The sequence below is a fragment of the Echinococcus granulosus genome, assembly GCF_000524195.1.
Source record: "Echinococcus granulosus chromosome Unknown EG_S00007, whole genome shotgun sequence".
NCBI lineage: Eukaryota > Metazoa > Platyhelminthes > Cestoda > Cyclophyllidea > Taeniidae > Echinococcus > Echinococcus granulosus.
In genome coordinates, this window is record NW_020170387.1 from 1,588,407 (window position 1) to 1,607,951 (window position 19,545).

Genomic DNA, 19,545 nt, shown 5'->3' on the forward strand with positions numbered 1-19,545 from the left:
GGGGAGTTTTACGAAAAGCTTCTGAAGATTTGAAGCCGCTCCAAACCTGTCGCGTAAGGCGGACAAACTACAATCGTACTAGATTTGAATGACAATTTGTGGTCTCAGAATCACGAGAGAATAGTATAATAACCGTGCACCGCTCTTATTCCTGTAAGGTACTACATATCGGGGCAGAACCTCAGCATCGTTCGTTTAAACTCATGACGAGAACGGAGCAATAAATATGACAACAAAATAATCCGAGTGAAATACCACTTTTATTTCCTTTGTTGTGGTTTACATAAAGGCAAACGGGAAACGGCCAAATGATCTCACAAGGCAGCGATAGCGGCAATATGCGTGCCGGCAGATAATGATTGCGAAAACATCGAAAGCAATGAAATCAAAACCATGGCACATTGAGTGATAGTATCGGCAATTTGAAGGCGTCAACAGATTAGCACATATTTTTGTTTTGTGACAAACGAAACTACGCCTTGCAGGTCATAAGACTGCTAAAAAACGGCATTGACCCTTGCCCTCATTCTGCAAAACCAACACCTCGAACCAGTAAGGAACCTTAGACTAAGTGTCAATTTAATTCATAGAAAAAACTTACATAGGTAGAAAATGCAATTCTACTTTCTACATACTATCTGTTTGCTAACAAGAGCTAAAATGTGGATTCTTTTCCGTGATCGAGGAAACACATACTTACCTTCCCAAACGACTGAATTAACCACGAGCACACCAACCAATGTTTACACAAAGTATGAGTATTGAGTACAGGGATGCAGATACAAAAAATGCATACATCTATACACATAGTTGTCGAATGGTAATTTAATTTAACTCGAAGGACCAGCGCCGGGTGTAGGCATAGCGTCAAGATTCTGGACGTGCCTATTAACCATTTCAGCTCGTTTAGGTAAGTAATTTTTCCAGTGGAGCAACATCTGGTCGTCAATAAATCGAGTCACCGATTCATGAGCAACTTCACGTCGGAAATCCGGGGATTGAAGAAGATCAAGCATGTGCAGGCAAAAGGGATACCTTAAATTTAGAAGAAGGGAAAATACGAAGGTAACAACGAGTCTTAGCATGCACAAAGCTCTTCAAAACTGTTTGTTAATAAAATCGGTACAAGTACCCCAATGGTCGAAAGAATTAGTGCTATCAGTAAAACACACGCATGGCTACAATGTAAAGGGATGTTAATGAGGACTGATAGACTTGCGTAATAAATCTCGAGTACGACGGAGATTTCCAATACTGCAAATAGGACAAATAATTTATAAACTCCGGTTTGTCAAAAGAGCCCTGCTGGGCCAAAACTAAAATTTTGATCAAGAGCACAAAATATGCATACAGGTAAGATAATCTGGATTGCCAAGAGACTGAACAAACTCCAGTTCAATTTGAAAGCGTACCCAAGGATCTTCAAGAGTATCTCCGAGAAATAAAAAAAAGCATACTTACTTCGAATACCACCACTGTTACCTAACCTTGCAGGATTCAGGATGGACTTCGGACGGTTTTGCATATGATATCGAGAGCACAAAATGTCAACTGAAATAAATAGAATGTGAAGGGGATTTCAACAAATCTAACGGTCTGCATAGTTCAATCAATCGATTATTTGTAGACTTCCATAAAAGAAAGCTGACTTTAACAAACAGCTACACCGAAATTGTAGGAGCAATCATCAGACTGCATTGCTGGTTCTACGAACGAATGCATACCAAGCAAAAAGCTTAGGAGAGGATACGATCGTTACTACTTAAAAAAGAAGATTCTGTGGTTTACAAGCACATTTGAGGACTAATATAGTGCAGCAACTCATAGAAAGACCTTATGGACGAAAGATTCAATAAAAACCCCGAAGCGATGCATACAAGGAAACATACATAAAACTCAAAGTACAGCTTCCAAGAAGGAATACTGAAAGAATGCTTTAAAGCATATAATAAAGCACAAAAAACACGAATATAAAAGAACCCGAACTCAACAATAAAAAGCAGATAGGCAACAGTGCCTAAAGTAAGCCACCTCAGACCAATGAGATTTGTAATTTCAAAGTAATACTTACTTAAAATAAAACACAGAAGAGGGAATTTGCCACTAAGTAAAGTACTAAGGGGCTTGGATTTAATCAAAGCTCTAAATGTCTCAGAGCTTTGGGAAATCAAAATAAACACACAATTCTAGGGAATTATAAGTACGAGATTTAATTGCATCGGATTTTATATGGGGTAGGCTTCATTATTCCTATCCGGGATTTTAATAGAACCATTTACTTTTATTAGGTTTATTCTCATTGGAATAATAAATTTTGTGACCCGATATTCTGTTAGCTGCATGCCTACCCGAATTGACCGTTAACTTATTTTAGGTAGTCGGGGTCATTACGCCTCACTAGTAATGTAGCGTCCCGAGACTTCCCTGAAGACGAAAGAAGACACAATACTCGGGCAGAATATATATTCAGCGTAGAGAAGGTGTCTGGGCTACTGGCATGGCCCGAAGGCCAGCCCACCCAGCGAGGTACAAGAAGGCTAATTCAAAAGCCCAAAAGTAGAGCCTCACCAATACCGAGGGGTAAACCACCAGCGTATTACAGTAATACCACCATTTGTTTGCGTTATTCTTCAATCTCTTCTGTTTACATATAAATCCCTCCCTTTGCTTGAATAACATTTTGCGCCTTTAAGGAAAACTCAGGGAGTACATGATCATGCGAGTTTTGAGCGTGCATGGATGATAATCCTGCATGAGCTATGGTAGTTTCATGGCACACATAGTCCTTCAATTTCTTTAAAGTTGGGTGATAAGTTTTGTACGTATTAATCCGACTTACGCACATCTAAGCATGGTGGAGCAGCTCTGTAATGCTCTAATAGTTTACTTAAAACTGAATCTGACTCCATGGACAAGCAGGTCTTCACGACTTGTACTTCCATCGTGCAGCACAACCTATGAGTCATATAATAAGACTTGGCTCTTTACTACTAAGACTTCTTACGACTTCGGAAAAGGTTGGGAAGGCTGCGTTGGGAGCATCATTAAGTTCATCTATTACTAAGGGATTATAATTTTGGACATTAACGCTGATTGAAGACCTTGGTATGGGAGAAAAGGAGCACCTACTGTTGATGCTAGGATCTGAGGGCACCTAATAGAAGGGTTAAAGATTGTGTTCACCTTTGACTTCTACTCCACTCTATGTTCATCAGGAATGCATAGTTACCCCCAAAACAAACAGAAGAGTTCTTTACAAAGCTGCCTTTGATACTTATGTTTAAATGCCATTTAGTTGTACGTGCGTTAACTTCTCCACCTCCTTACCATCAGATAAGAACCCAGATAAGTATATTGTAATACGATGATGGTTTACCCCTTGATATTGGTAAGACACCAATTTGAACTTTTGAATTTGCCTTCGGGCCATGCTAGTAGCCCAGACACCTTCTCTGTGCTGAATATATATTCTGCCCGAGTATTGTGTCTTCTTTCGTTTTTTAGGGAAGCTTCGGGACGCTATAGTATCGTTGTACTGCATTAAAATGAGGCCAATGTAATAAGGAGGAAGAGACGCGGAAACTTACCTGCATAAATGACATTTAACACTGTCTTTTTAAAATGACTCTTACATTTAAGCAGAGTCCTTATGACTAACATTATAGATGCGAAATTTCCCCATCGTAAAACACCATCCATATTTTAGTAATTTGAGTGGAGCATATTCTCTCCTCTCCAATAGAGTTTTTAATTAAGGCTGAATTTTAGGCTTAGTGGAATTGCCAAGGTGCATGAGTGGGACTAAAATTAGGGCAATTTTTCTAATGCCATGCAACTTTGGTGACTGGCATGGTAGATTCATTAGGGCTTTTTAGAGCGCGGACTAAGGTGAAAGGAGGTTCCAAGTCTACGCCCAGGGGAAGAGAGGATCTGCGCAAAGCCTTAAGTGCTTGTTTAACTTTGCGTTTTGTGACACAGGTAATCAAATCTCTGCAATCTATGGCTTCAACTAGCCTTTCAGATATCAATAAATTACGTTCTGCCAGGCTACAATTGCTTCTTCCTCCACTGGGGAATACTGGGGAGCTAAAACTGTTCACTTTTAACCAAGACTTTGCTGAATTTTAAGCGCACCTTTTGGTACTTAACTTGGCATCATGGCCTCCGCTTCATGCCAGTGGCCTTAATTATCCTGTACGTTGGTAATATATTTTCTTCCGTAATGCTTGACTTCTTACGACTTTAGGTAGGACTCAAGGTGCTACACCTTAATTTTTAAATTAAAAGTGCAAGTAGTCTAATTTAGAAGATGTAGATTAAAAGGGGACAAACAGGATATCTTTTGCAGGGTTGACTGTGAAGTATTTTTATTCTTCTAACCAGTTTAAAACTTTATTTGTACACAACTGTTCCGTTTTAATAGGTTATTTATTTTATTTATCATAATTTTTATTGCAACAACTTTAGGCAGCGGAAAATATTTGTAATTTGTCAGGCATTCTACTTTTTTGTTTTAATTTATGCCTCAGGTAAAGTGATTCTGAGCTGCTTTCAAAGCTCTCTTCCATCAGCTGATACTTTGGGTACGGTCTTTGCGCCAAAATACAACAATGCAGACCTCGTCATCATTGAAGTCCAATAACGAGTCATGCGAAGCTGAGGATGGTATTTTTTGAATGTCTTTTTTGCAAAGTGTTTGTTTAATGGTTTGCAAGAATGTGTATGTGATTAATCTGTCGTCTTTTTTGTTTCTTCCTTTCCTGAAAATTAAAGTCCGAGAGATCTTAGAATAGTAGTTTTTATTGGGATGTGTATTGTTTAGCAGCAATTGTGCATTAGCTTGGTTTGTTTCGGAGCCTTGTATTAGCTTACATTAATTAAGACACAAATTAAATCACGAGGAAATATACGATGATTACTATTCTTACTATGCTATATGCATTGCTATGAACTATTAGAGGGTGTGTGCTAGTTTTTCTACTTTGCCATCTAATATACTGTGTTGCACTAAAAATTAACGAAGATGTTCACTCATGCCTTTAACCTCATTCCACTTAAGCTAGTTTCTGATTAATCATTCGTCGCTTTAGATAAGGTACTCAGTATTTGCACAATTTGTGGCGATACTTTTCCGATGATCAGCCTTTTACACGCGCACGTGAATGCAAAGCATAACGTTGGTACGTTGCATTTCCTGCGTCCTACTTTGGCTTCTCGGTTCTCTCTCTGTCCCAATATTTAATCGCTAATTTTAGATGACACGGGAATGGTATCTGCTTTTGATTGCAGTTTTGTCGCGGTGAGCTGTTTTTAGATGTAGCGTCAATTTCCCTTTTGTTGCACCGCGTTCCACAATATGCTGCTTAATATCGGCCTATAATCGCAATATGTATCTGTAAGAATAATTTTAACAGTGGTTTGTTTTGTGCAATGCAAATACCTAAAGATACTTTGCAGGTTTTAAAAGTATATCATCTTTTGTAATTTCAAAATATTTATTGGCTTTCATCTAGTAATTTAGGTCCCGTAATCCCATAGCTTCATCGTAGTACTCGGTGCGCTGTCTAGTTACATTTACGACTCTAGTTTTGTATAGACTGTTTCAGCATATGTTATATTTTTGCTTAGGTATTGGTTTTGATTTAATATTTACTTTGGTTTGGAGCTAAATTGGGTTGACTTATACTTTTATTTATCATTTACGGTAAAATGTTTTATCAGTATAGTTGCAATTTAAATCCATTAAAAATAAATAAAGAATTAGTACAGCTCTTCTTATTTCAGAGATCACCCACGCGTTCCAGTGCCGGACCGGAGGCTAGTAAGTTATATCTCAGATTTTTTGGTTATACATTTCCATACTCTACTTTATTACAACTTCTAACCTCGTGGTTTAAGCCTTTAATTAATATGCACTATGAATATATTTCTAACGGTGTTTATTTGATGCATATTCATCATATTCAACATTTCTCATTCATTTGTATTTATTGGCAGCTAGTTTACGTTGGACGGGTGATCTTTATCATTAAACAATTTTCGTAGTAGATCCGAAGCATGTTTGTACGCATTGCGGTGAGGGGTTTTTCAAAAAGTCCGATCTCAAGGAGCACATAGTTGCAGTTCATCGAAGTTAGTTTATCTGGCTTTTCATGCTCTTTTTTTGCGTTTTCAATTTCTGCTACGCCTTTGCCATAGTTGTCTCATGCTCCATGTTTAAGTTGCCCCGTAGCCGGATTGATGGCAACTTTGGTGAAGATTTTCATTTACCGACTCAAGCACAGCTTTTTTACCACGGTGACTGTTTACACTTTTGTATTCATCTTTCTGCTCAATATTCATCGTACTCTACATGAGTGTTACTCAGATTACTTTGAAATCAAGTATCGGAGCGAGTGTTCTGGCTCATTTTACGTTTAGATCTTAAAACCCACATTTGTGACCAGTGTCGTAAGGGATTTACGACGCCATCCTACCTTCGCCTTCATGTCTTAACGGTTCATGAAGGTATGCTTTCTTAAGAATCGCTCGTTCATTGATATCGAGGAAATTGATCGACTTTCCTGCTTAGTTCACTTGTTCATTGACGTAGAGTTTAATAGAGAGAAAGTTTCTTCTGTGATCTCCTTTTTGCTGCATTCACATTCGAATGCTTTTGAACAAGGCTGCAAAAATTGCGTCTGAACACTTTCCATTTAGGTGTTAAGGCCTATTCGTGCCCACTCTGCTCCAAAAGATACACTCAGAAGCATTCCTTGAAGAAACACATCAGTTCGCGACACGGATCTGGTAAGCGACTCTTCGTATCGTAGACACCACCCTATAACTCACTTAAGTTTCCACATTTTGAAAAAAAAGAACTTTGCGTCCGAGTAAGCAGTTGACCCCGCCTCCCTAGGGAGGTCTTCTTACATAGACTTGATTTGTGCCTTGACACAATCATGAATGATCTAAGGCAGCTACTTAATTAATGACTTATTTACAATTGAAAAATATTTCCACTACCTGTTATTTTTAATGTGCGTATTTTACCCCGGAAGAGCTTGTGGCAACATACCGTTCAGCCACTTCTTTGAAAGCACATTACATCACGCCTCTGGGTTGAGTCATGGCCTATTTCGCCTCTTGGAAGCACGTGTATGACTCATAGTATTTATCGTTGCCTTCCTCTTTGTTATCCAACTCGTTCTTGCACGGTTAGCCCGGTTTTGGCTAATTGGGAATTAACTCACATCTGTCACATCCCCTACTCCTCACAAAGGGTGCAGTGTCTAGCCCCTTTAGATTACGTGCTGCAGAGTTACCTCAATTTTATGCAAGTGATAATGCATCCACTCTGTCGCCAAGATTTTCCATCGATAAACTGCAGGAATTGCAGAAAAAGTACCCCCTTTTCCCCTAACAAGATACAAGTAGAATGAGGTCGTTTTGTGAATTTCCTCTCTTCCTTGTTGCATCTCATCCTCGTCTATCTCCGGCATCATTTATCAATGTGAGTTCATTTCACATATTTAGACTCGACGAAAAATACCGCTACGTCGAACAAAGAACCTCATCAATCGGTGAATGACATTTCATCTCCCGTTAGAATAATTGCTACGGCAGATGCAAGTCAAGCCGTCGCTCAGTGCAATGTCTAGTTCCACGACCGGTAAGCTGTCGCTGAGCGATCATAGTTAACGAGTACCCATAGTATCTGCACGGTACAGTTCAGCTTGTGAGTTTTCCACGGTTTCTGCCTCCTGGAGGAGAGCGTGAGAGGTCTGCAATGAGAGTGTCTGCTTTCGGTATATCACCGCGGCTGCTCCCCCTCACCGATGGTAGACGAGGCGAGGCCAGGCCCGCCTTGAGTTTTCACACGCTTCTGCGTGGCTTCGTTCATTGTGCGCACTTGCCCTGAAAGTCACCTCCTCGAGTTTGCGCACAATAACACCTATCGAGATATCGAGAGAGGGCTTTGGGTTAGAAATGATCTGCGCTATTTAAATGCAGGCTGATGTCTCGAGCCAACTGGGCATATACCGTTGCGATATTTAATGTTTTACTGGGTCATTAAGAGTGACGCATCTTATCTTTCATCGAACTTCTGGTACGAGTATCTAGGTAAATCGAGTTTTTTCTACTTATAGGACAAAAAATTTCTTATTGTTATCGGTAGATGGATGGGTGTTTAGGATAGGTCCCGAGACATATTTTAACCCAAGTGAATTGGTATCCGCAATTTCTTGCATTTTTGCATTCTACTTCCACTTAAGTGGCGGCAAACTGCTGATGATCGTTTACTCTGTATTTGTAGTTAGCTCTGCGGCATTAAAGAAGAGTTTCTCTCCCCTACCTCACTGCATTTTTTTGTATAACACACGCTTTTTACAATTGTTATTGTCTCTCATCAAGTTGAAGAACATTATTTGCGATCTCCTGGGTACAGACCCTGTTCCGCTATTGACCATTTCGTCGTTTCCACTTTGATACTCTATGATTTACCAGGATTCGGGCATTTGTTTGCTTTTGCAGTCATATACACATATTAACACACAATCACACGTGCTAATCTTTTTTACTAAAGGTACATTCGGGGAAATTTAGCTATATTAACCCCCTGCTCACTTTTATGTGGAAAGGTATATTTTTTATGATTATTGTAATGTCATCGGCGCTGCTTGAGAAATCCTGGGACCCCAACTAAGCAGTGGTAACTCGTCCTGTTGCGAGTCATTTGTGTGCTATTGCATACGACCGGCGAAAGAGGGAACATTGATTCAACGTCAAAATACTGTTGCTCTTAGCAGTACATGCATACAAGAGGAAATGCGAGGGTTCTGTGGATGGTTTCAGCTATTCAGGGAGAATAGACTCACATATTCTTTAACACAGTATAAGTGGTCTCGGTGGTAGACCTATTGTGTGGGTTTTAGCATCTTGCATACCTCGGAATGCGTTCATATCTATCCTCGCGGATGTTCTGGGGAAGGGGGAGGGAGAGGAGATTAAGGAGGATAACCATTAAAATTGTTTGCCGTGTAAAACTCCCGTAAACTGGTATTTTTAGCGAAGAAAATTGAATTTCATTACTACCTTGTCTGCAAATTAAAAATAACAACTTTGTTAATTAACTAAACAACTTAGCTTAACTAATAGAATCCGGAAGTGATACCGCTTTCCAACAAATTTCCTATTGAGTGGTTCCGTCATTAATATCAGGCAGTCGGAAAGTTCCGTAGGGATGTTTGTATCTTTCGTGAAGTATAGGTACGCGTCAGTCTAACAATACCCTCTGTTGCATTCAGTACCTGTTCCTCATTTATTCTGAGACCACAAATTGCCATTCAAATCTGGTACGATTGTAGTTTGTCCGCCTTACGCGACAGGTTTGGAGCGGCCTCAAATCTTCAGAAGCTTCTCGTAAAACTCACTGTACGATAGTTGTGGAAGGCGCAGTGGCAGAACCAACTGACTAATCACCCTGAATTTGTTTGCACAATGTGATTCTGGTGATGGATGGATCACTTGAATGATGGACTCATCAGACTTAGACAGACCCCCAGTCCTCTTAATGCTGAAAGATCGCGTGTCGCCGTTGGCATGCTGCTATGAGATGGTGTCGAGAACAACCTTCAGTTCTGTTTGATGTGAATGGTAAAATAACCTCTTTACACCTACATCGCCTTGGAGAGGAAGGTCGTGGCGGGTGAGCAAATTTGTTTTATGCGCCAAGCATCAACAAATGACAGCGAGCCTGAATAGGCGGCTGGTTTGTCCTTCACTTGCCTCACACACCAAATGACAACGCATCGTCTTTAGATTACTTGCTGGCTGACGTCACGAGAAATGGCTATCGCAGTTTATTACGAAGTCTGCTAAGCCAACGAAGGATCATGTCACTGATTGTGCCCGAGCGATCCATCCATTGCCCACTTCTAATTTTGAAGGCACGCACCCTCTGACCTCGGAAGATTGCGGTTGTAGTGGTCATTACCTTTCCTTGGCTTTGCAAAATCACAAGTGAAATAGGGCAGAGTGAAAGGAAATGGAAGTGAGGCAGAAACGGGGGTGACTAAACGTTCCATAAGCGTGGTTCACGGGCGTGTCTTGTTGGGGGTGGATGACGAATTGTAACGGTGGTGGCTTTGGTAAATATGTCGGCAAGCCTTCTAAAGTTACTCAATTTTCTTCAAACTTCGCTAGTTTTCATAAAGAGGCATGCAGTTTTAGGCAGAATTTGAGACACAAATAATAGCTTAAATGATTTGTTGTGAAGGAAACTTTGATATGCTTCTTCGACTTTACCATTAATTTGAACGCCTATTCAGTTTTCATGACGCATTACAATTCCTTCCTTCACTTTAGTTTACTATACATTCTTGACAGCTTTCCTCCAGGCTGGTGTTATGCTCTTCGAAACACTACCAGCAACAGTTTAAGTTTGCATAATAATTTCAGTTTGTAATCGCTTTAATACCCCCAGGTCTCTAAAAATGAGACATTTATCCGTTTCAGATTCTAATTAAATGAACGACAAACTTAGTCAATGAAAACAACTAATATATTAGAGAAATAGACATTCACATTATAAATCCCCGTGCCTCAGTAAACCCTCTAGAGCTGTAGCACCTCGCCCTGTATGACGACTTTGCCGTAGACCAGTTTCTCAGCCGATTGGTCCGTATCGCAAACTTGGGGTCTGGTGAAGAACAGTCGCGCGTAGCTACCACCACTGGCACTGGTCGGGCGCGCAGTCAGTCCGGGATTGACGCAAACCACACCCTCCACATTCTACGAGCAAAATAAAGTACAGCGGGAGTGCATGAGACTGTAACATGACTTAATTCATCAAATCGACCTGGTGAAGTGAGTAAATTAAATTACCTTAAACTTTTAAATCGTCAAGAGCACTCAAATGCAGAGAAAAGCAGGTGCTAAAGCACAGATGATGGGGAAAATTAAGTGGAAGATACAAGCTGGACCCAACTTCTTAAGAGGTGTTACCTTGATGAAGGTTCTAAGTCTAGAGGGCAGTATGACGCAGTGGGGAGAATGATCCGGGGGTAGTCGGGCGTGCTCCCACCAGAGGGGATAGTCAAGAGGCAGATCCTCAGAGGCGGGGTGAACGGGGTAGTACGTACCTGACGCCAAAATGTGCCGGCAAAGGCGAGCCAATCGATCACCTGTACAGCTGAAACGCAGCAGTCGAGAGCAGAATAAATAACCTGCTCAGGATACATGGAAAAACAAAAGCGACTGCAGCGCTTGCTCACATTCACACATGTTAGGTGTCTGCATACTGACAAGTAAGTATCAACACTAACTTGGCACTTATTTCCACTGAGCTCATCTGGAAGAGTACGTCAGGTGAAGACAATCCCAAGCAATAGGGCCCGATTTTGATAGTGCTGGGATCCCACACAAAGGTGACGTTTTCATACCAGGAAGCCTTAATAACAAATGAGGAAAGATGATAAATTAAAGACGAGGAACTGGGGCCTCGAGTCATTCCCGATGCATGAAATCAGAATTCCGGCTACACAAACGCGCATATTTCATAATGCCATTGAATTAGTGACTTTTTGAGGGGCATTACAAAGGTTGATGCATAGCGCTAAATAGACATGCAAATAACATTAACAGCTAAAATTAGTATCCTTAAGTACATAGGCTTGTTGGCATTTAGTAGACCAGACTCGAACCGTAGCCGCAAGTGCAGCAGCAATTAGGAATATTTTCCCGATTTCTAGCTAAATGTCATAAATCATGAGGTTATTGACATATGGTAGAAGATGTGGTACCTTAGATGGTGATCAGTGCAGCGCGAAAATAGGTTCCAGTGATCACCGCGACCGGAATTTAGTGCTTCCACCAGCAAAAATTAACACAAAAAGAAAAAAAATCATGCGAAGATTCCCCTTACCACTTCTGGATTCTTATAAGCCCAGGGCGGTTTAGCAGAATCAAAGGGAGGCGGAGTGGGGTAAACGGGACTCCCACAGACCTCGCGCCACGAGGACACTACGACAACTTTAATTTTCAGCAGAAAGCACCATTCAGCCACCGTATTGAGGCGGGCCTGGTAGAGTTCGTCAAAGGTTGAGTCGCAGTAGTCCTACTTGACAAAGGAGATAAGTGAATCACAACATTGTTCCACTGATTAAAAAGCAGTAGAAACTGCAAACAAGCCTTTTACCCCAATGAGTGGATGAGAAGAATCAACGAATGGGCCAAGTAGGATGAGCACATGCGGTTGGTGCTCTTTAATGCTTTTCAGTAGAGCTAACAGGGGTGAAATATCATGAGAGGTGTTCGTGGTGAATGGACCACAGGCAACTGCAAGGTGGAGGCCTGGTTTGTGAAAAAGGTAAAGTATGATATCGATAAAACATTAGTTTGATAGATAGAATGGAACCTACCAGAGCACGTTTCACCTTCAACGTCAAAAAGAGGAAGGATTTTCGGCTGAAACGAAGCAATTTCAGTAATGTGATAATGTGCTGATAATGCGAAAGTAAACAACATATAAAAAGCCTAAGCACAAAGGCGGTAAGTACAAATGAAACAAATACTTTACCTGATAAAATTCAAATGCAATGAGAGAGCGACCATTTACATTCGTAGCCCTAAATACGACAGGCTGGCCTATGTACAGTGAATACTCAAGGCTTGAGGCATTTGTGTTGACATCGAGCATGACTCGACCGAGATCCCCACCACCGGCTCTTCTTGTGCCGACGATACAGACACTCAGTGGGTCTAGTCGTTGATGTTGAACAACGTCTTTGACAGCTCCAGCTTCAGGGCGCGCGGCCACCCGGCCTGCTACCAGACTGGGCGTTTGCAGCCTACTGTGGACCGGACGAAGCGCGGATATAGCGGGCTTTTTGACCTCGGAGTCCCTCTGTTTTAATGACGGGTCCAAGACACTGGAGAGACTGAAACGAGGCCTGTTTGACATGGTTGAATCAGTATTTTCAATCACAGATGGCGGAAGTGACTCCATGATTCGCCTAATCTGATCCCATGTCCAGGAATCCAAAATCTCAGCCTTTACCAGCGGTCGTTGGTGCATGTATCTCAAGCAGTTACTTTTCTGGATTGGGACGGATCGAATTTTCCAAGTGAAGGAATGTGTTGGAAGAATCAGAGAGGGGCGAAATGCTGTCTGCCATTGAGATTGCTGATTCTCCATTTGAGTTGGAAAGGAACAAAGTATCTTACCCGATGATTTGGTAACCCCTTCTATAAGGCGTTAAACAACTTCCTAGACCGAACCCATATATTTTTAGAAGGACTCACTAAAGCAACAAGCATGTCAAAAGATCAAAAGTGTTTCAAAATTAGCACTGCGAAACCACTCACGTAATGTAACTGAGCTTGTAGCATGGACATTTACAGAACGTGACACCGCGTTCGGCACAGATTTTCCAAGGTAAAAGCTCATAACATTTTCCTTTTCATCAAAATTTTGGGATGAGAGGCTTAAAATAAGGCTATGGATTTACATACATCTCTTTTCGCATTTCATCAGGAAGGACGTTTAAGGAACACAGGGATTTAGTTTCAGAGGAACGCGATGCTTTGGGCGCTATACTTAATAAAAGTTGCTAAAAGTTAGATAAAAAGAATCAAACCTCCTTTTCAAATAGCAAAATGTCAGTTCGACATAGGGAATCGGATAAGCCTCGGTTATGACGAAAGGCAACGTATTTCTCAACGAGAGACGAGGGACTCAGACAGTATTTCGTAGACAGCCCAACAACTACGAAAAATATGCACCGAATTTAGGAGATTACACTCTCCAAGAAGATCGTCTTCGATTATTGATATTCCAAATGCGCCTAAGTCATCTCTTATTCTGCCATGTAAAGAATAGCTCGACGCATCCATCTCAGAAACAAAGCCGGCAGGCCACCAACTTGACCTCAAGGCCACGATCAAAGCCCAAATATCGAAACCGCTGCGACTTAACAAAAGCGATTCGACAAAACAAGTTTTGGCTCTCAAAATATATTTTTATAAATAAGCCGTCCTAGTTTAACAAGTGAGCACTGCTAGTAGTTGCAGTGTGATCACTGTTTCCGCGACATCAAAGTGCTTTATTTTAGGGCAAAAGCAACTTTTAGTTGATATCTATGTACTGCGTGTGTCTTAGCTCAACATTGGGTTTAGATAATCCAATTTTATGCATTGTTAGTTTAAATTGGCTGTTTGTTCTTTTTTGTTTAAATTGTTCTCCGTCCCGATTAAATCTTCGGTGCATCGTGCAGCTCGTGAACCGGCGTGCGGTCAGTCCGTACTGGTGTTGACGTTTTAATTATGGTCGAGTGGCTGTAATCGAAAATTAGTCACGCTATACTGCTTCTGGGCTAATGTCTGATAGAAGCTGGATTAAGCATACTTGGAATGTCCGGTATATGCCAACTGTTTTTCCTCGAAAGTTGCCATGGGGCAATTTCAATTTGCATTATTTTGGCAATCTTGACTGCTCATCACTTTTGTCTATTTATACGCTCATTTAGGTGAAGTGTAGAGAAGTCTGCGACATGTATTGATGTATCTGCATTGGGTAATGTGGAGGTCTTCAGTATCTGTGTGAAAAAACTGACTGCCTCTTCACGTCCAATTGTACTTTTGTAGATGGATGGGGTTGAACTCTAAGGCGATTTGATCATTTAGAATAAGCAACCATGAGCGGGTGTTTGCACATGGTGGTGAATCTCCCGTATCCGGCGTGGAGATTTTCTGTTCTTGTGCGAAATGTACTCTGCTTCAGCTATTCACACCTGGCCATATCTCTGTAGGTGGACAGGGTTGGACGCTGAGGACATTTTCTGCTTACCTTTTAGAAGTTTTACCTTCTCCCTTTCATTGCCCAACATGAAAGGTGCAGAGGTGTCACAATTTTTTTTGCGGTAATGGTATAAACTAAGGATGCATCAACTTAGGACTGTATCACCTTTCACTTGTATTCTATGAAGAATGATGCGTTTTTTTTACGCAGATGTTGTAGAAAAAAAATGCCTACCCAATACTTCTACTATCTGAGAATTCATTCGAAATTTCACATAAAATAGCTTATTGCGAGTTTTTTTGGATTCGGAATGAATGGTCTGAATGGAGATCATTTATCCTATTACTTATTATCTTTTCAGAGTAATGAGCAAGAAGTCAAGAAAGTTGAAGAAGGCTGCCGCTGCAGCTGCTGGTCGAAAATCAGTCCTAGGTTTGAAGAAGACGGAGGGCAAGGTCAAGAAAGAGGCTCTCATAAAAGCCATTTCCGAAAAGTCCGTTTCTCTGACCGCTCCGCCAGTTACCATCACCTCCAAAAAGAAGAAGAAGAAGCGTCACGGTAAGAAGGCCGCGAATGTACATTCCGGTATAAAGCTGGAAAATGTTGCTCCAGCGGGACCAGTGAGCCAGAATAGGGAGCAGCGGCAGGGAGAGAATGTTCCTGTGGTTGATGAAACTGGGAAGGGGAAGAAAAAGAGGAAACGTAACAAAAAAAAGAGAATTTCTTCGGAAGCATCTTCTATTGAGCAGAAACCCAAGGTGTCACTTACTGTGAGCGCGAATCCAAGTGACCCGGCCAAAGGTAATATTGTGGTGGCTATAATTTTTCGGAACTTGGAATGCTAGTATTCAGTAACTTGTATGTGGGAGTCACGCAGTTATCATTTTTTCATTCCAGAGAGTGGAAAGAGCCGAAAGCGTCGCAACCGTAAGCGAAAGGCAGCGCAAGAAGTAGCGGGGATATCAAAGCCTTTAGTGGAGTCCGTGAACCCTTCAAAAAAGGTCAGAATGGAGGAGGCCGAAGGAGAGGCCTTAAGCAGTAGTGAACCGGAGCTAATCCACGCGGATTGGGGGTTGGGTGATGACTCTGGTAGGGAGGAAGGTTCCAAGGCTGAGGATGACAGCGAAGCTGACCTGGATGCCTCCGAAGAGGATATCGATGAGACGCCCCATTCGGAAGAGAGTGCCGACGACAGTGATGCTGATGTGGAAATCAATGACACTGGAGCGATAAATAAGGATGGCTGCGAAGGTTCGCTTCTGTCGGAAAAAGGGACCTAATGTATAAGTATTGCGCTAGAAAACAAATTGTGGCCGCATTTAAAATTGGAAGTTATCCAGTTTGTGGCAAGACCGGTTTATCAAATTTAATTTAAAGGTGGCAATTGTTCTGTATTAAAATGTATTAAAGCTGACATTGTGTATTCCTGTAATCTTGAGATGGTTTTTGTAGGAGGATGGGAAAGTGTTTTAGCCTTTTCGGGGGAAATTATCTCAAAAAGTTTAATTTATTGTAGAATCGAAACCAGGAAATGCTGCCAAAAAACCCAACCTAGAAACCAAGAAATTGAGCAAGGTAGGTCTGTGTATGAACTGTTGGGTTACCGTGTAGTTGGGAAATGAAATGGCCTACGATATTGCTAGGATTTTACTAGAGTTCCATGAAAAGTTCATGGTTTTTCCTTGTTCTACAGACGTATTTTGCCTCTGTTCCCATTACTAGGATAGGCCTGAAGGGAACAAACGGGATGATAAAACTCTGAGTTGTCGGGCGAAAACCAAAAAGTTCTCCCTTTTGGACAAAACCGCCATTCTGAAAGAGATGCGAGAGCGCGTCGGTGAGTTAGATTGCTCGAGGCATTCATTTTGGATGATCTGTGTGGATCTTTTGGAGCATTGTGTAGACGAGTTGCATCTTCACTACCTTAAGATTTAGCTATGACCATTTTAGGCAGACCCGTATTGAAAAGTAACATCAAATTGCTTCACCCATGTTGTAAGTTTGGACGTTTCGACGCTTATTGGATTTGGTTGCCTTTTAGCCGAATTCGATTCTCGTTGTTTATACGTTGCGCCCATCCCAGGTGACTGCACTTTCGATATGTTGAAGAAGTTCATTCCCAAGATGAAAAGCTGCCGATTTTTCACAAGGCCTAAGTCGAACAAGTTGCGCACGTATGTATTTTCACCGTGAATTAATTCTCATGCTACTTTTCTTTATGCTTACCGCTAAAGTCTTAGTCTAAACATTTGAATGCAGCATTTGTGTAGGCTCCTACGCTTTTGCATTATATTCAGTTTTGATACATTTGTTGCATCTCATTATTAGCGATCGATTATGAAGCTGTTTATCAACGTGTATCATTTTTTCTTACATTACGGACTGAAGAGGGCTCATTTGCTGCCGTTGCCGGTTGGAATTTGCGTCCTTCTAACCATAATTTATTTTTACTGTAGTTTTGTTTTTGTGGAATTTGCGGACGCGGAAATAGCAGGAAAGGAGAAGTTGTCCATCTCAGGTCGTCTATTTGCAGGCCAGTCGATGCGAGCAGAGATCCGATCTAGTCAGCAGCACGGCGACAACAGAGTTGCCGATGGAGTCTACAGTTCGGAGAATATTGATTTTTCGCGTATTCTGGTCACCGGCCTAGCACCTGGAGTGAACCAGACCGACCTTAAAAGGATCTTTCCCACCGCCGAAAATATCCGACTGCCAATGTCTCAACACAATTTCAATTACGGGTATGCACACTCCTCGAATCTGAATCCCCCCTTTACTGCCCCACAGCGTTGTCTTGGAATTTAATTAATTATGATTTTGCTAATCGCATTGCTTTGGGGAACTTTAGCTATGCGATTCTCAGCTACGTTTCGGATGCAGTTGCTCTCGATGCCTTCTCTCAATGTCACAGACTCCTTCTGAAAGGTCATCCCATCTCTGTGAACTTTGCCTTTAAACCATCTGAAAAAAAGCAGCCTGCCAGTGCTGACACTGCCTCCTCATCTAAGTCCAGCGTGCTTATTCGGCCACAGAAGGAGACCCAACTTGCTCAGCGTGTGGGAAAAGTGGTAATTCAACCATTGGTAAATGCAAAGGATGAAGAGGGAGATAATGGATTGGCAGAAGGCTCCAAGAAAAGCGATTCGCTGAAACCGACAAGGATCCAGCGACGGGACGCGCAGAAGTCGGGTAGTAAAGCGAGAATGAGCAAAGATAAAGGTACTAAAGGGGAATTGACTGTCGAAGAAGCTAAAGGGGATGATGTTGCTAGGACTGCATCGGCCTCTCTTCTTTCTGACATGATTAAACAGGCTAAAGGAAAGATAAAGGCTGAAGAAGCGATTGAGGTGCAGTCGGATGAGGATGGCGAAGAGCCTGATGACGATAAGGATGTTGAAGTGGAAGGTTGGCTACTTTAGTCACAACATATTGACTTGAATGAGGCAGCGTCGTTTAGAACAAAACATCTTAAAATGTAGTCTATTTTAATTGAAAAATAGGGTAATAGGTATGCTTATATTTATTGATGCGACTTAAAATAGTTTGGTGGGTACTCTGAGATTTTTTTTCAATTAAAGATATTTCTGAAGAAGGCGGTGATGATGGAAACGATGAGGACGATGACACAGATGAAGGAGAATCTGATGGGGAAGGTGAGTAGACGTTGTGATAGCACTCCTTAGATTTGGAAACTAAGCTAGCAGTCCTAAAATGTGATTGAATATCTACTGCTGGTAGCATGTTACTTCAAAGCATATTTAAGGACAAGAAATTGTGGTGCAGAAAATGGCACCTTGCACACCACCGCTTTATTTTACAAAACGTTAAGGTCATGTCGATTACCATCATCCGGTGTCTTCTAGTTTTTTGATAACACCTTCTTATGCTCTCCAATTCCTATGTTCACCCAAGACAAAATTGAAGAGGTAGCGAGTAGTGTTTCTGCCTCGGCATCGGACGATGATAACGAGGTAGAAGAGGTGGACGTTCTGGCGGGGGATGACTCGGAGGGCGAGACAATCGATGCCTCACTGACAGAGGTGCTCAAGGCTCGCAGAGCTTGTGCAAAGGCACTCAAATCACCGGGTGCCAAGCGCAACTGGAAGGTTTCCGTGGGCGAAAAACGAACTAGCACTATGCCTAAAATGGTGAATAACTTTTTTATCCTTTGCTTAATAGTACCAGAGGCCTTAAATTTGTATAGTACCTTCCATGGCGCATCGCAAAATGCAAGTGATGATGATGAATCTTGTGGCATGTACTTTATCCGCCAGGATGGCTGATAATTGATGCGAAATCTGGTCCCCGTGTCCCAGTACCCAAGTTGCAAAAAGCTATTAACGTGACTAAATCCGTTATCATTTAGTGTGCTATATCAATCCCTCATAGAATGCATAGCCTCGGTTCCAGAGAGCCTTGATGCCTACATAGCAAAAGAAACAACGAACTTCCCCATAAGAACGGCGGACAATAATATTTGTGGCTCTTTTGATCAATGCATGAGAGCGCAATACCACATCGAGATGACAAGTTTGTCAGCACTTAAGCAGATATCACCCTCGTCTTAGAAAAACACCTGAGTTGCGCCCATCTACACATCTCACGCTAAGAGAACGCAACTCCATGTCACAAACCGTTACTTTGCGTTGAGAGGTTCTCGTTTCTAGTCTTCTGATGCACCACTTCGGTTTCATTTCAGCTACCGGTTCCCAAAAAACTCCGAAAGTGAACTCGCCTCTTTGAATTTGTAAATACCCAAACCTCTT

At 41.7% G+C, this 19,545-nt stretch overlaps 4 protein-coding genes across 4 annotated transcripts in view; 2 read left to right on the forward strand and 2 right to left on the reverse strand. All coding sequences in view use genetic code 11, as the record gives it.

Annotated features, from left to right (window-relative positions):
* EGR_01875 (Mediator of RNA polymerase II transcription subunit) overlaps positions 1-2,942 on the reverse strand; it is a gene marked incomplete at both ends in the record, with an annotated part of 12,324 nt that extends 9,382 nt beyond the window's left edge. The window contains 5 exons of the mRNA XM_024491124.1: positions 836-1,035; positions 1,238-1,316; positions 1,352-1,432; positions 1,462-1,551; positions 2,840-2,942. Of these exons, the coding sequence (XP_024354580.1) occupies positions 836-1,035; positions 1,238-1,316; positions 1,352-1,432; positions 1,462-1,551; positions 2,840-2,942 (553 nt within the window). The remainder of the gene's footprint in view (positions 1-835; positions 1,036-1,237; positions 1,317-1,351; positions 1,433-1,461; positions 1,552-2,839) is intronic.
* Positions 2,943-4,610: 1,668 nt separating this feature from the next.
* On the forward strand, positions 4,611-8,469 carry EGR_01876 (PR domain zinc finger protein; the record flags this gene model as incomplete). Its single annotated transcript, XM_024491125.1, has 6 exons — positions 4,611-4,665; positions 6,049-6,132; positions 6,421-6,507; positions 6,700-6,789; positions 7,516-7,639; positions 8,301-8,469. 6 exons carry the CDS (start codon positions 4,611-4,613, stop codon positions 8,467-8,469), a joined length of 609 nt encoding a protein of 202 aa, XP_024354581.1.
* Positions 8,470-10,596: 2,127 nt separating this feature from the next.
* On the reverse strand, positions 10,597-13,875 carry EGR_01877 (DNA polymerase alpha subunit B; the record flags this gene model as incomplete). Its single annotated transcript, XM_024491126.1, has 11 exons — positions 10,597-10,773; positions 10,987-11,173; positions 11,307-11,431; positions 11,906-12,097; positions 12,179-12,333; positions 12,402-12,447; positions 12,560-13,227; positions 13,348-13,466; positions 13,495-13,592; positions 13,620-13,747; positions 13,782-13,875. The coding sequence occupies 11 exons, from the start codon at positions 13,873-13,875 to the stop codon at positions 10,597-10,599; spliced, it is 1,989 nt and encodes a 662-aa protein (XP_024354582.1).
* Positions 13,876-14,304: 429 nt separating this feature from the next.
* EGR_01878 (hypothetical protein) lies at positions 14,305-19,508 on the forward strand (the record flags this gene model as incomplete). Its single annotated transcript, XM_024491127.1, has 11 exons — positions 14,305-14,318; positions 15,141-15,580; positions 15,677-16,030; positions 16,296-16,354; positions 16,502-16,616; positions 16,821-16,953; positions 17,236-17,520; positions 17,628-18,184; positions 18,358-18,432; positions 18,692-18,927; positions 19,479-19,508. The coding sequence occupies 11 exons, from the start codon at positions 14,305-14,307 to the stop codon at positions 19,506-19,508; spliced, it is 2,298 nt and encodes a 765-aa protein (XP_024354583.1).
* Between the last annotated feature and the right edge of the window lie 37 nt (positions 19,509-19,545).